Source organism: Octopus bimaculoides, chromosome 19 (assembly GCF_001194135.2).
Source record: "Octopus bimaculoides isolate UCB-OBI-ISO-001 chromosome 19, ASM119413v2, whole genome shotgun sequence".
NCBI classification, from domain to species: Eukaryota; Metazoa; Mollusca; class Cephalopoda; order Octopoda; family Octopodidae; genus Octopus; species Octopus bimaculoides.
Window position 1 is genome coordinate 30,392,780 of NC_068999.1, and position 15,436 is coordinate 30,408,215.

Here is a 15,436-nt window from a genome sequence, read left to right on the forward strand (position 1 = left end):
CCCCCCCCCCTCCTTCTAGCATAGATTAGATTAGTCATTAGTGTCAGGAAAAGAAGGATTTGGAAATGGTCAGAGATTTAGGGATACTTTAATTGAAAAATTTAACAAGAAGGAAGAGGAACTACAGATTTGTAACATAGATGGCAACTTGGAGTTCCTCTTGGACAGCTGGCTGAGTGTCACAGACCAAATCTGTGGCTGGTGCAAAGTCCCAACCAGACCTAAGGTAACATGGTGGTGGAATGATATTGTAGACAAGGCTATTAGAGTGAAAAAAACATGACTGGTGGTAGCAGAGAACCAAATCAGGTAGCTAGGAGGGAGGCTAGAAGACAGGTGTGCTTCACCAGGGAAGAATCAGAAAAGAGGAAGTTTGCCAATGTTTTGCAGTGTGAGGACCAGAGGCTTGAGGTATTTTGGACTGCAAAACAGTGTGTCAGAGAAAATTGTGACATGGTAGGAGAGAAGTGTGTTTGCATGGATGATGGCTCACTTGCGTTTAATGATTCTGCAAAGAAAGAAGCTTGGAAGTGCCACCATGAAAAGTTGTTAAATGTAGAGAATGCATGGGAGAAGGAGAGCCTGCCTGTTGTGGACCCAACAGAAAGGCTGGCTGTTTGAATCAACAGTAGCTTGGTAGATAAAACAATTAAGGATATGAAGATAGAGAAAGCCCCTGGCCTACCAGGTATCGTCGCTGAGATGCTTATAATATATGGCAGAGTTGGATAATACCTAGTCACCCATGTAGTTAATCAGGTTGTCTATGGCGGAGCCATACCCAATGATTGGTGTAGCAACATTTTAGTCAACTGCTACAAAGGCGATGCCTTAGACAGAAATAATTATAGAGGCTTCAAATTGCTGGATCAGGTGATGAAAGTTATAGAAAGGATCATAGCTAGAGAGTTAGCCTAGATGAGATGCAGTTTGGATTTGTGCCAGAAGCACCATTGATGCTTTCTTCCTAGTGAGGAAACTGTAGAAGTACTTGGCAAAAAATAAGCCTCTGTATTTGGTGTTTGTTGATATGAAGAAAATCTTTGACGTGGTCCCCCACTCCCTTACCTGGTGAGCAATGTAGAAGTTAGGGATAGATGTATGATTAGTGAAAGCTGTAAAAGCCATATACAGGGATGCTGTCAATAAGATGAAAGTCGCCAATGAGTGTAGCAAGAAATTTAGTGTACAAGTAGGAGTCCACCAGGGATCAGTTCTCAGCCCCCTCTTGTTTATCATAGTCCTCCAAGTTATAATAGAGGAATTTAAAACCGGCTGCCCTTGGGAGCTCCTCTATACCAATGACCTTGTTCTTATGGCTGAATCACTACCAGAACTAGAGGAGAAATTTCAGGTATGGAGGCAAGGCCTGAAATTAAAGGGCCTTAGAGTTAATTTAGCAAAGACCAAAGTCCTAATAATTAGGAAAACAGACAAATCATAGATCCCTTCAAGGCGATCGCCCTCCTTGATATGTGGAAAAGGTATCAGTAGGAACTTATGGTGTACCCAGTACAAACTATGGATACATAAGAGATGCAACAGTATCACTGGAAGACTAACAGAAAAAGTAGTCTTTACCTGTGGCAACTGTGCAGGTACATTAAAGACCAGAAATGTACAAAACATAGATTCCCTGAAATATCCTTAGAAAGACCAAGTTAGCAGTGGTGACATTCGTTCCGAAAACATAGCTACTAGAATAAGAATAGGCTGGGCAAAGTTCAGAGAGCTACTACCTCTGTTGGTAACAAAGGGCCTCTCCATCAGAGTGAAAAGCAGATTGTATGATGTCTGTGTATGAACAGCTATGCTACATGGCAGTGCGACATAGACTGTGACTGCTGAGGAAATGCGAAAGCTTGAATGCTCTGTTGGATGAGTAATGTCAATGTGCATATACAACAGTGTCAGTGATTTAAGAGAAAAACTGGGTATATGAGGCATCAGATGTGTGCAAGAGAGAAGACTGCTCTGGTATGGCCATGTAATGCATATGCATGAAGAGAGATGCGTCAAGAAGTGCTGAGCTCTCACTGTGGAGGAAATTTGTGGAGAAGGTAGACCTGTGAGGACCATGCGATGTGAGGTGACGAGGATGGCTCTTTAGTACCACATCACATGGCTGATACAATAAATATAAAATGAACAATATATATATATATATATGTGCCAGAGGGAAAAAGAGAGACACAACTGAGTAGAATGTTTAAGAGAAGATTTATTGATATGCTAATATGTGTGTCTGTCTGTGCGTCTGTGTGTACCATCATGAGGACAAAGTGTATGTGTGTATAGGCATGGATGTATGCATGTATGTTAAGTGCATATAAGAATAGCAATGAAGAAGAAAACTGAAAGAATCTATAATGAGAAGTTAGAAGAAAGTTCATAGGCACTAGAATGGGAATACCAGTTGAAATACTGTATCAAGAAGTTGCAGCCATGATGCTGAGCCAGTTGCGGTACATGTCATATGTGAAGTTGTGACTGATGCTGCTGCCTGGATCACTTACAGAAGTTCTCACAGGTTGTATATTCGCTGTTGATCTATGATGAAGTAATTTATAAACAATGAAGTGTTGGAACCTGAGTGAGTTGTGTGCTTAGAGATGTTGACTTAGGACAATGGTGGCAACGGAGATGGAGGTTGCTGAATGCTGTTGGACGAAGTTAATGAGTCTCAACATGGCTTCTGTGGTGTTGTCGCTGGAACTGGCTGTGTCTTGTGTGGTCAGTGACTAGACCTTAAAAGGTCTGAAACCAAAGACGTATAATGAGGAAAAAGCTGGGTTTTTATAGGGTGCAGTAGGCTTGAAAAGTGTTTGAAAAAGGTTGTTCATATGATGCTATCTAAAGTCTTTGACTGGTGCTCCACAGTCTGTTGGCACAATAAAGTAGGAGACAAATACCCATTTTCCTTAAACATAGGAAGAAACAAGTTTGGTGGGGCGCTCTTCTCTATGAATGCCTCTTTTTGAGGCTGCTTCTTCATGAAATAAGAGGAGCGTGATTGAATGTCAAACTTTTCATACTTAAGCCTTTTAGCCTTAAATTGTTAGATGACAATCAGTGGGATAGAACAACGGCTGAGGTTTCAGTGTTATGCACACCTATTTCTTTCAGAGGTCTTTTTGCAATTCTTCTGAATTGTGAAGTAAGTAATCCATTAGTATTGTGACACAAATATAAGAATGATTTATCAGAAGACTACAAATATTTAACACAATTAAGATTCCCTGAGAGGGAAATAACATTCTGCATTGGATGAAATTGAAGATTGCGTTGTCTCAATTGGAGAGGAAAAACACAGCAAGTTTGGCTTACCTGAAATTCATCGAAATGAGGTGAATAATTTGATCATAGAAGTTTTGCGAGAAACTTCATACGATATTGATTCATTAACAAGATTCCTTGAGGAAAATGTCCCGAAACTTTTGCTAAACCAATGACTTGCATATACAGCATCATTGACCAAGTGACACATAAGAGAAGACGATTATATTTTTTAGACGCACCAGGAGGAACTGAGAAAACTTTTGTTACAAATTTAGTGCTAGCCAAAGTCTGGCAGAAAAAGGAAATATCCTTAGCTGTAGTGAGCTCTGGAATTACTGTAACTTTACTCCCAGGAAGTCGAACAACTCACGCAACATTCACCCTGCCATTCAATCTAACTTCAAATGATAAACCTGTCTGCAATATTAGTAAAAGTTCTTCCCTAGCTCATGTTCTCATGAAATGTTCTTTGATCATATGGGATGAAGATACAATGTCCCATAATAGATCAGTAGAAACTATTAACAGAATGCTGTAGGATTTGTGCATTTCCAATTGTTTGATGCAATTGTTTGATACAGTACTTTCAGGTGATTTCAGATAAACTTTACAAGTGATTTCCAGGGGAACATAGGCAAATGAATTGAAAGCATGTTTGAAATCTTTTTTATGAAAGATTTCTTTTATTCCTCATTTACCTTTAATATCTCTCAATATACCCTTTCAGTTCAAATGACTTCAATTTCCAATACTCCTGTCTTTTGGCCAGACTTTGAAAGTTGCTGGTTTGCAATTAGAAGTGGACTGTGGGGAGCAAGAACAGTCTTTTCATTTTTTCCCCCTACTGGTAAAACCTAAAACATCGTCTATAAGAAAGTTTTTACCATGGGATCACCGAACTAAAATTTGCAGAATGATTAATAACTTTGAATTGATATTGTCAACGTCACACTATATTCATCTAAGAAAAGTTATTTGTATTTTTGCTTGTTCAATAAATTGTAGTACATATGTTTTTAGTTTTCCTCAAACATTTACCTATCTTGTACTAGACATAAGCCAAAGTCTGTGTGTTGTTTGCTTCATTTGTAGACTGAAATACTATAGATCATAGATCAGAAGTCTAAATGCAGACATGATAATATCGGCCAGAAGAAAACAGCTCTATCATTTACATGAAAGTTAACAACCATTTCTTATATATGTTCAATACAATCTAAGTATATTCATAGTACAATTTTGGCAACTGTGTGTCTATGTTTTGTCTTACACTTGTTTCAGTTGTTGGATTGCAGCCATTCTATGGTTACTACCTTGAAGGGTTTTTAGTTGAATGAATTGATCCCACTACTTTTTCCTTTTTAAGCTTGATACTTAATCAAGTGGTTTCTTTTTGCAGAACTGATAAGTTATACGGACATAAACAAATGAACACCAGTTGTCGAGTGGTGGTAGGGTACAGGCACAAACACATAAATATACATAGGTATACAAATATAGAAACAGCTGTTAGATATACAAGTATACATGTACATATATGTGTGTGTGTGTGTGTATGTATGTATGTATGTATGTATGTATGTATGTATGTATGTATGTATGTATGTATGTGCCTACATACACACATACACACTGTGAGCTTCTTTTAGTTTCTATCTACCAAATTCATTCACAAGACTTTGGTTGGCTTGGGGCTGTAGTAAACAACACTCAACTGAAGTACCATGCAGTGGGACTGAACACGGAACCGTGTAGTTGGGAAGCAAATGTCTTACCAGATTTACTGGGGATTAATAAGACTGAATGAGTATTACATGTATAGAATTTAGTGTATGGTAGATAAATGAAATTATTTTCTCAGTAAATATTGTTTAATGTGTGGATCAATGTTATTGTCTCTTTCAGAGTGAAGACCCAGTGGAAGATGTCTATGTAGAATATGAAGTCATGTCCAATACATCAAGTGTTCAAATCTCCGACAGTGAAGACGACCAACCACAAGTAGCTATGGTAACCTATTTTCTAGATTTCCATTCTTGAGACAGTCCTCAAACCTGTCAGATCCTTTTCAGTCTCACAAGTTGCATGGTGACCACACTAATGTTGGCTCCATGAAAAACACCCCAACACACTCAGATAAGTGGTTGGCATTAAGAAAAGCAGGCTGTAGAAACCATGCCAAACCAGACACTGAAGCAGGAGACTGTCTTCCAACTCATTGGATCTTGTCAATCCCTTGCCAGCACTAAAGACAGATATTAGATGATGATATATTTGTGTGTATTTATGTTATTGTTACAGTTTAATCAACTTCCCTCTCTTCAATTATGTGGCTTGTGTCATTTGTTAAAGATTATTATTATTAATGTGGCAGAATCATTAGAACACTTGTAAAAAGGCTTTGCAGTATTTGTTCCAGCTCTCCATGTTCTGAGTTTAAATCCTGCTGAAGTTAACTTTCATCCTTCCTGGTTTGATAAAGAGAAGTACCAGTTAAGTACTGGAGTAGATTGCGTTGACTACTCTCAACATTGTTGGCCTTAAGCTTATATTAGAGACCATTAGCTTTATTATTGGTATTGGTATTTCTCTTTGAAGCATCACTTTTTTTTTCTATATTTACCCTTTTTTTGTCATCTTTGACCATTGAAATTGTGATGAATGGTTTGCAGATGTATCTGGATTTCCACAGAAAATGTACTGCCCCAGCTGGAGTGGATGAACACTTGGTCATTGATTTTAGAAAATTTTCAGCTATATATTTTTCTCAAAAGATGACCAAGTTCAAGTGTAAATGGAGTTGTTGTTGTAAAAGAAAATGTACTTGTCACTCCTACTTTGTATGCCAATGACCACAACAATCGTAATCCACCAGCAAGTGTTGCACTTGCTTTTCCATTGAAAGTAGAAAAAAACTCACAAAACAGTAACAACAAAAACGACACTACTAACATCAACATAAAACTGCTGCAATAGTAATGTAAGCAACTGCAGCAACTATAACAGTTGCCACCATCATGAAAACAACCACAACAATGAAAACAGCAATAACATAATCAACAAACACAAGGTTCATCACCAGTAATGGGGATAAAAAAAACTCATCTTTCAACCATGCCACAAAGACTAATAGACTTCTTGTTCTCATGAAGGTAAAACCAGCTTAATAAAAAAAAATATAAGATTGATATTGTTTGTCCTAGAGTGATGTTGCTCTCAAAAGAGGAAGTTTTGTTTAAAAGAAGAAAAAACAAAGCCCATTATTTACAAGTGCATCACTTATGCAGGCAGTTAGTCAGGAATCCACAATACTTATCCCCAGCTGAAATGAATAAATGTCTGAAATTGTTGTGGCCCTTTGAAGTGTACGTTACCAGTGGAAAGCATAGTGGGATGGTGATAGCTGTTTGCAATAGTGAGCAGGAAGCTTGTAAAATGGCTACAACCTCCTACACCTCCTAATAGTTTGTTTTGATACCCATATATATATGGGGGTCATGTTACCAACATCAGGGTCACAAACATAGATCCTTGTAGAGTCCAGACCAGAGTAATAGCTATGCTAGAGGAATATGGGGGAAATTTTAAGCATGAAGTCTTATAAAATAGAATGGATACATTGAGTGAGTTCCCAATATTGGTTGCTCTGGAAGACTTGCCTGGTATCACAGGTTACTATTTCTGAGAATGCAAACAAATGCAGGTAGTTGTACAGGATAGAAAACCCAAATATTACATCTGTGACAAAGCAGATCATCTCAAAGCATTCTGCCACTCTGAAGAGGGGTTGAGAGTAGTTCATCACACTGCACTATTGCTCCTAGTACTAAATCTGCTATAATAACAATGGGTATGTCCTCTCTGAATCCAAACAGACAAGTGCAGTGTTTCAACAACACTTCCTCAAATTGTTTGCTGTGATTGCCGAACAAGGTGACTGAGTACTGTGAAAAGCTGATTTCTGCTTATTAACAAGGTGGATGTACTGAGCCATTGTGTGGGGTGCAAATTGCTGGATTCAGATCATCTGTTCTGAGCTGTGTTTTCATGTGCAAGACTTGTTTGCTTTATCTTGGCACTTTCTACTGCAACTGACAGCAGACTGGAAGCATTCCCAGTCAAGTGAGCTGAGAAGTGGTGACATTGCTGAGGAAGGATTTAAACAAGGGGATATGATTCAAAACTTCAAATGCATAACTCATCTCAACATGCCAAGAGTTTGGCAAAGGTGTTTGCCAAGATGCTAGTATTTATTATCAGCGGTGTACATACTTGTCCAATCCCTGACTGATCCATCCATGACAATTTTTACTTTGTATGATGCATCATAGAGCTGGTTGGGAATAGATCTGATTTTAGGTAAGATGCTAGTCACTTTAGATCCTTGCTACCGGGTTGCTGTCCTAAGAGCTCTCAGATTTGTTCTTGTCATCAAAGGCTGGATTGCTACAATGTAAACTAGTATCTGTTTTGTGGTCAAATTCAACACCCACCTCTCAGAACCAGTTAGCATTGAATGTTTAGTTCATCCAGAATGCCCCTACTTTCTCCTCTCCAGTGTTTTGGCCTTAGAACCTTTGTTGAAGAGGATATAGAGTTTGAAGGATATCCCACTTCAATTGGGTCACAGAAGAGCTGTATTGGCATATGTGGATGTCACTATCATTGTGCTGGACACTGGATATAGAAGACAGTGACACTTATACTGAAAGATTACCATATATGTACAGAAGTATGCATAAACAAGGTCAAGTTGGTGGGCTTGCAGCTAGGTACTTGGGGAAGCAAGTCCATGTTGGCTAGTAGCAATTTTAGTTACTGGACCAACATATTAGTCAAGCACTGAGGTTGACATAATTGACTAACCACCTCTACTCAAAACTGTTGGTCTTGTATTATTATTATTAAGGTGGTGTGATAGCAGGATGGTTAGCTTGTTGGACAAAATGCTCAGGCTCTTTATGTTGCGAGTTCTAATTAGCCTGAGGTTGACTTTGCCTTTCCTCCTTTTGGGACCAATAGAATAAGTTCCAGTTGAGCACTGGAGTCGATGTGAACGACTAATCTCCATCTCCATAAAAAATTACTGGATTTCTGTCAAAATTTGAAACCATCATTTTTTTTTATTGTTAATTTATTTTCAGGACATGTTGGTGATATGTCAAGACAGTGATATGGAATTCTGGGCTGATCTCAGTGAAAATGGCTCTGACTCTGATGTGGAGTTGTCTGAGGCTGTGAGTACTCCTGTTTCTTGCAAGTGTATATTATCAATGTTGTATGTGTGGCTGGAATGTGTATAGTAATAATCAGGACCTTGTCCCTTACCTTCTCTTGTTTTTTACTTGTTTGTGATAGATATGTTATTTCTTTGATACATCTGTCAGGTTGACTGCAGTCTGCAACCATTGCTATGTAGTTAAGAAGTTCATTTTGCAGTAACATGGTATGTGGGCCTATATATACGTGTGTGTATGTGTGTGTGCATAACCATGATAAAGCAGACCCCACTGGTGTCACATAAAATGCACCCAATCCCCCCTGTAAAGCGGTTGGCATAGGAAGGGTATCCAGCTGTAAAAACCATACCAAAATAGACAGTGGAACTTGGTGCAGTCCTCTGGCTTACCAGCTCTTGTCAAACCATCCAGCCCATTCACCATGGAAAATGGATGTTGATGATGATATATGGTTCAAAATTATACAAATAACAAAGATCAGTGTATTAGTTTGATCCTTGGGGAAACTGGAAGAAGTCTCTTTCGTTTCAAGCCTAGGGTCTCTTCCACTGAAAGGTATGAAGAGAGAAAACAGATGGAAAGAAAAAAAATGTGTCTGAATTACCAGATGCACATGTTGAACTGATAAGGAAGGAAGTGGTTGGAGATGTGGGTGGCAAGGGAGACAACAGTAACCTGGCTAAAGTGTTTGTGCATAGGCATGTGTGAGTATGTGAAGGATAATGTACTTGTGTATATATGTGTGTATTACAGTTCTATATTTAAGAGATGAGGAATTATTTACATTATTTACATTTGACGGATATTTCTTCTCATCTTGTTTGTTGTTAACACAACGTTTCGGCTGATATACCTGGGTTCTCATTCCTAACGATGTTACTACTATTATTATATTATTATTATTACTATTAATAATAGTAATAATAATAATATAATAGTAGTAGTAACATCGTTAGGAATGAGAACCCAGGTTCGAAATTTCCCCAAGACACCTGACGAAAGCTGGAGGGTATATCAGCCGAAACGTTGTGTTAACAACAAACAAGATGAGGAGAAATATCCGTCAAATGTAAATAATGTAAATAATGTATATGTGTGTATGTGGGCATGAAGATTATGTGAGCATGTGTATGTATGGAAGCAACTGTGTGTGTAAGTGGCAGTCAGATATATGCATGTGTGTGACACTAATATGTGCATGTGTACCATGTGTTTATGTATGTGTATATATGTGAGTGTGAATGTCCCTGTTTTCAGATGGTGTGTATGAAGTTGATGTGGTGTATGTATATTTTGTGTTTGTACATAATTATGTGTGTTTGAGGCTATATGAGGCATGTGTGTGTTTTAGGGAGATGTATGTGGGTTGACCTAGATGGAGCTGTCAGGTGAAATAGGCATGACAGTGGAGGTAGGTGTTGGGAGATATTGGTGCATGACGATATATTGGGTCAGCCCATAAATAATGCGGTCTTTTCAATTGCATGAACTAAAAGTTAGAGGGGTATGGAATAAACTACCCGCATCAACTTGCTATAAAAGCAGATATAAATTTTACCTTGTACTTATTCTTAGTACAAGTTTTGAACAGTGCAGTTCGATTTTAACAGTTATTTTTTCAAAACTATAAAGGAACATATTTGGCATATTTTGCTTTATGAGTTCAATAAAGGCATCGACGCAATGGAAAGTGTGAGAAATATTAGTGCAGTATTTGGGGATCGGATAACAAGCGTAAGCTAGTGTCAATGATGGTTCCAGAAGTTCTGAGCTGGAAACTGCAGCCTAGAAGGCGAGCCTTGTCCTGGAAGATCTGTAGAGCTCAATAAGGACGTCCTGCAAACCCTGGTGGAACAAAATCCCATCATAACTGTTGAGGAACTAGTTGAAGAGATTAGATGGGAGTGTGGATTCTGATGTGTGTGTGTGTGTGCATAAATGTATATACATTTATGCTGTAGGGGCATAATGGCATGTATGTATGCATATTTATAGGTGTATGTATATGCTGTAGGGGTATAATCGTGCGTGTGGTATGCGTAATAAGTATAATGGTGTAGAAAGTTGTGTTGGAAGTAGAGGAGGAAGGACAGTGAAATGTAGCAGGTGTGTGGTGTGTGTAGAAGTGAAGAATTGAGATCATGTGGGACTGAGGAATGAGAGAGAAAACAAATTCCTGCTCTTGGCAGGTCAGTCTGACAGTCTGACAAATATTGCAGGGAATAACTGGCTGAGCGGAAGTGGCGCGAGACTGAGGTGTCGTTGCTGAGGCTGATCATCCCAGAAATGTTCGGTAAACTGGTAGCTAGGTTCCAGCCAGTTTGACCAAAGTACTAGGAGTGAGAGAGCAAAGGATGCAGTAGATAACATTGCTGGCAGTCCAGGTGAATGATTGGTAATGTGGCAGTCTGAATGACAGCAAGGGAAGAAGCCAGGCTGGGTGCTAGGAGTGGGGAAGAAGCTATGGACCAGAAGGTCACATAGGTTATGGGCACATTTGGAGGGGAGGTGTGGTTGAGAAAGATGTGGGAGGTCTAGGGGTTTCCCATTGACAGGCTTCTGATATTAAATAAAGTGTTAAACACATAGTTTGCAAATTAGTTGTTGCAGTTCTCTAGAGCTACTGGATTTAATGTGTATGTAAAGAAATTGGCTACTTGTCTCTCTGGGATTAGTTAAGTGATATAGACACCTGATGTGACCTCAATAAAGACTGAAAATCAATTAAGGGTGTTCATCATTTTTTTAAAGCTACAGAAACCGGTAAATATGACATGTTCGTATGTCTACTGTGTAGGTTTATATGTATAGCAACAAGCTACTTTCAATGTATTGAGTAAGACTTTAAACCGTATCTGATAGTGGGGCCTTGATACAGGATTTCCAGGGTTTTAAAGAGTGTGGAACCACTTCTTGCCACTATTAATCCCAGGTCTACTCTGATCCAGTGTAGTAACACCTGTTAGGATCCCAGCTAACCCCGTTAGTGTTAACTAGCATGTGTACCATTCACTTAACCAGGTTCTGATAATTGTTGGTGATTTAGTCAGTGGACACTCTACAATCATCAACAATTGATAGTAAGATGAGCTGCTATGGATCACACTATCCCAAAATGTGTATGCATGTGATTGGAGACCACAATGTATTCTCACTGAAACTCTGAACAACTCTACACCTCAATAACAAATGACTCCGGCTAAGGCATCTATGCTGTCCAACATGCTGCTCTCCCAGTGGGGCATCTGTCAAATTTGCAAGCAGGATTTTTAGTCTGTTGGTAGAAGCATTACTTTGTTTGCTGGAACATTAGGGCTGACCATTGGATGTGGTCAGCGTTTGTGAGAGATGTGGTGAACTTGGTCAAAGCCAGCTCAACTCACTCCAGGTGAATGTCGCCACAAGTACAAGAATGTACATGCAGTGGGACTGAACTCAGAACCATGTGGTTGGGAAGCAGACTTCTTACCACATAGCCATGCCTGCACCTTTGTATATATATCATTTATGTATATGTGTATATCCTTTAGTAATGTGCGGTTATGAAATTGTAAACATTACCAAAAAACTGATAAGCCTTTGCTTTCTAACAAAAATTCCTTGTGATATTTTGGTCTGCCCAAGTTACACACGCTTAACTGTGAACCAGTTGGAAATCTATAACCAAAAGCACTATTGTTCACAAAATATATAAAACTAAAAGTAACCAAGTGAAGATGACCATTTATTATAGAAATTTGTTATAGTCAAGTTATGACATGAGTTAATAGTAGCTTAGAGAATGAGGTGGTGAGTTGTAAAATTATAGGAGAACTGGTGTTTGATAGATCAGACTTTACACAGGGATAGTTTGGTAGATCATACACCTGATTCCTATTTTACCCTTTATTACACATTTCAACATATTTCTTTGTTTTTTCTTTTTATTTTCAGGACAAATGGTGCTGTTCCAAATGTCATGCTTTTAATTCTCCTATACATCGACTCTGTGATATATGTTGGACCATACGGCCTGGTTGGCTCCCTAATTATGACAGTCAGAAGAATTCAAATGAAGATACAGAATCTACTGATGAACTTACCAATTGTGGGGAAAGAGGAGTGAACGTGAAAACTGAGAAGTCATCGACATCAGATGACTGTCCAATAGATAAAGTGTGTCAAATTCGCAATACCCTGTCTAACATTTGTTATTACTCAGAAACAGATATTCCAGCACGAAGAACACGAAACCAAACTGGCAGCAGGAAAAGACGGTTAACGTCTGAATCTGAAGAAAGTGATATATCTGGTAAAATACGGTGTTTAACTTCACCAGAGAAACTACCTACGCCAGGAGTGTGTTTGATATGTTCACAAAACCCAAGGGATGCTTCTTTAATACATGGTACCTCTGGTCACCAGATTTGTTGTCTCACATGTGCAAAGAAATTAAAACGTAAAGGGCACAAATGTCCTATTTGTCGGCGCACTATTCAAAAAGTTGTCCGAAATTATTTGACATGAAACACTAACAAATTATCATTTTGGCTGTGATTTATAGAATTTATATTCATCCAATCTAGATATTTACTTGACCAAATTGTTTAATGTTTCCTTCAATTGGGTACATCTTGCTAAGGTTATTTATTTCTATCTTATGCTCACCTCAATACAACACATTGATGACTTTTCAAAACAATTTTTTTACCAAAACAACAAAAATTATTTATATGAAGAAAAAAAATTGAAAATACAGCAAAAATATTCCCTCCCTCCCCTTAAAATTTGAAAAAATTGTTTAATAATAAATAATATGATATATTGACACTTACATCATATCATAAATGAGGTCATTCACTGCTATAACATTGAAGTAATGTGTTATATTGATAAACTCCTATATGTATATGATACCAGATCTATACACTGCTGAAGACATGTATTATAGATGTCTTTATCAGACAGATTTTAATACATTTTTATTCTGCAGCTGAGACCAAAATTCTGTTCAAAATTGTTTTCCCTCTCTATCATATTGAATCTGGGACCAAAATAAAGAAACCTGCATATAACAGTGTTACAAACTCCCTTGCTTCAAACAAGTAGTATTACAAAGATGCTCGTTAAAACTTTTGAAATAATTCTACAAGGCTACCCACAGAATCACTGTATATACAACCCGGCATATAATATTACCAGATTGGACACAATTAATTTAAGAATAACCCCTCCACACACAAACCACACTCTCTTGTCCTCCCCTTTGAAATATTCTTCAAATTTTTTAAAGAATTTCTTTCCAAATGTCCTTATTTAATGAAGAATTTTTATTTCACTGTCCATAAACAGAAAGTTTCTAGAAATGTCAGCCCTGTTGACTAAAATATCTTTTGAGTTTATTTATAAAAAGAACTTGTATTTATAAAAGGAACTTGTATGTAAAATTTTGTTATTGTTTATATTTGAATATTTGATGGTGGTACTGTAGAAGTGAGATATTAGGGGTGGGGTACTTTACAGATATTAGTGTTTGGGTACTGTACAGCTGAGATAGTGGTATTGGGGTACTGTACAAGAGAGATGTTGGGGTTGGGATATTGTACAGGTGAAATGTTGAGGTACAGTACAGATGAGATGAGATGTTGCTGTTGGAGTACTATACAGGTGAGATATTGGACTTGGGGTACAGTACAGGTGAGATGTTGGTGTTTGGGTACTGGACAGGTGAGATGTTGATGTCTGGGTTGGTGAAATATTGATGTTGGAGTACTGTACAGGTGAGGTATTAGTAAAGTGGTATTGTTGTATAGGTGAGACTGTGGTATTGTTGTATAGGCGGTTAGTGGTGTACAGGTGACATATTGGTAAGGTGGTGGTATTCAGATGAGATATTGTGCAAAGTTAATTTTTGTTGATAGATTTTCTAAATGTATTTTCTGTGAATATGTAGTTATGAAGAGAGATAATAGTACTTTGTGGTAGTGTTTTGCATTTTGAGTTTTTCAAAATGATTATGCAAAAAGTAATTTTCTAGCTGGAGTTAGTTTTTGTGCAGTTCTTTTCTAATGGTGTCCGTACACAGAAATATTTCTCTGCAATGGACCTACCACATTTAATAGACAAAGGGGCCACAATTATATATTTAAGATAGTTTTATTATTATTAAGTAGATTTGATGTTAGTATAACTAGTACTACTGCATAGTTTAGAAAACTGAAATGAACTGTAAAAGTTGATTTAACAGACCTAAATATTATTCACTGTTTTAATATTTCATATTGGTTTCTTCTTACATTTGTACAAATTAGCATTAAAACAGCAGGGATATGATCAATTGAATCAAACCCTAATTTACAACAGTGTTTGACCCTGAACACTGTACTTTTGCTTTGTGTAGGTATCTGTTTCTGTATCCAAGAATGTATGATAGGATGTGTTATTCATGAGAAGAGATATACTACTGAAAATTGCAATAATCATCACTACACTTCACCTGCCTTTACAGGATGCCATCTTAGTGTGTTACATGAAACTTGACATAAAGACAGCTGCTATAATTGAACTCCTCATTCTCAATCATCTCTCTTGCTATGTGTAGAATGAATTTTTATTCTTGACTTTTTGCATAGTTTTTTTTTTTCTTTTCTTTTTCATATAAATTTTCCATAACTTACCATAAAACGTCTAAAAGTATTTCTGAAAATAGATTATGTTTCACTCCTCTGATCATTCATGCTTATATTATCTTGGACTCTGCAATATTTAATGTGAGTTTTTATTGATGCTGTGTCCCGAATAAGTCTTATTTCCGTGTTAGTTGAGCTGGGTCTCTTAGTGTTTCATATCCTCAAAAAAGCTTATTGTTCATTCAAACAACTTATTTGTAGTGGGTAGTGAGAGTGTTTTGTCCGAGTTTGCTGTTGTTTGAATGTATT

The 15,436-nt window shown here is 37.6% G+C and overlaps 1 protein-coding gene across 5 annotated transcripts in view; it reads left to right on the forward strand.

Annotated features, from left to right (window-relative positions):
* The window catches only part of LOC106869951 (E3 ubiquitin-protein ligase Mdm2), a 109,459-nt gene extending 95,514 nt beyond the window's left edge, over window positions 1-13,945 (forward strand). For all 5 annotated transcript variants that reach the window (XM_052974827.1, XM_052974825.1, XM_052974826.1 and 2 more), the window contains 3 exons: window positions 5,185-5,289; window positions 8,424-8,516; window positions 12,453-13,945. In XM_052974827.1, the coding sequence (XP_052830787.1) occupies window positions 5,185-5,289; window positions 8,424-8,516; window positions 12,453-13,025 (771 nt within the window). In that variant the 3' untranslated portion in view covers window positions 13,026-13,945. The remainder of the gene's footprint in view (window positions 1-5,184; window positions 5,290-8,423; window positions 8,517-12,452) is intronic.
* Window positions 13,946-15,436: the final 1,491 nt, after the last annotated feature.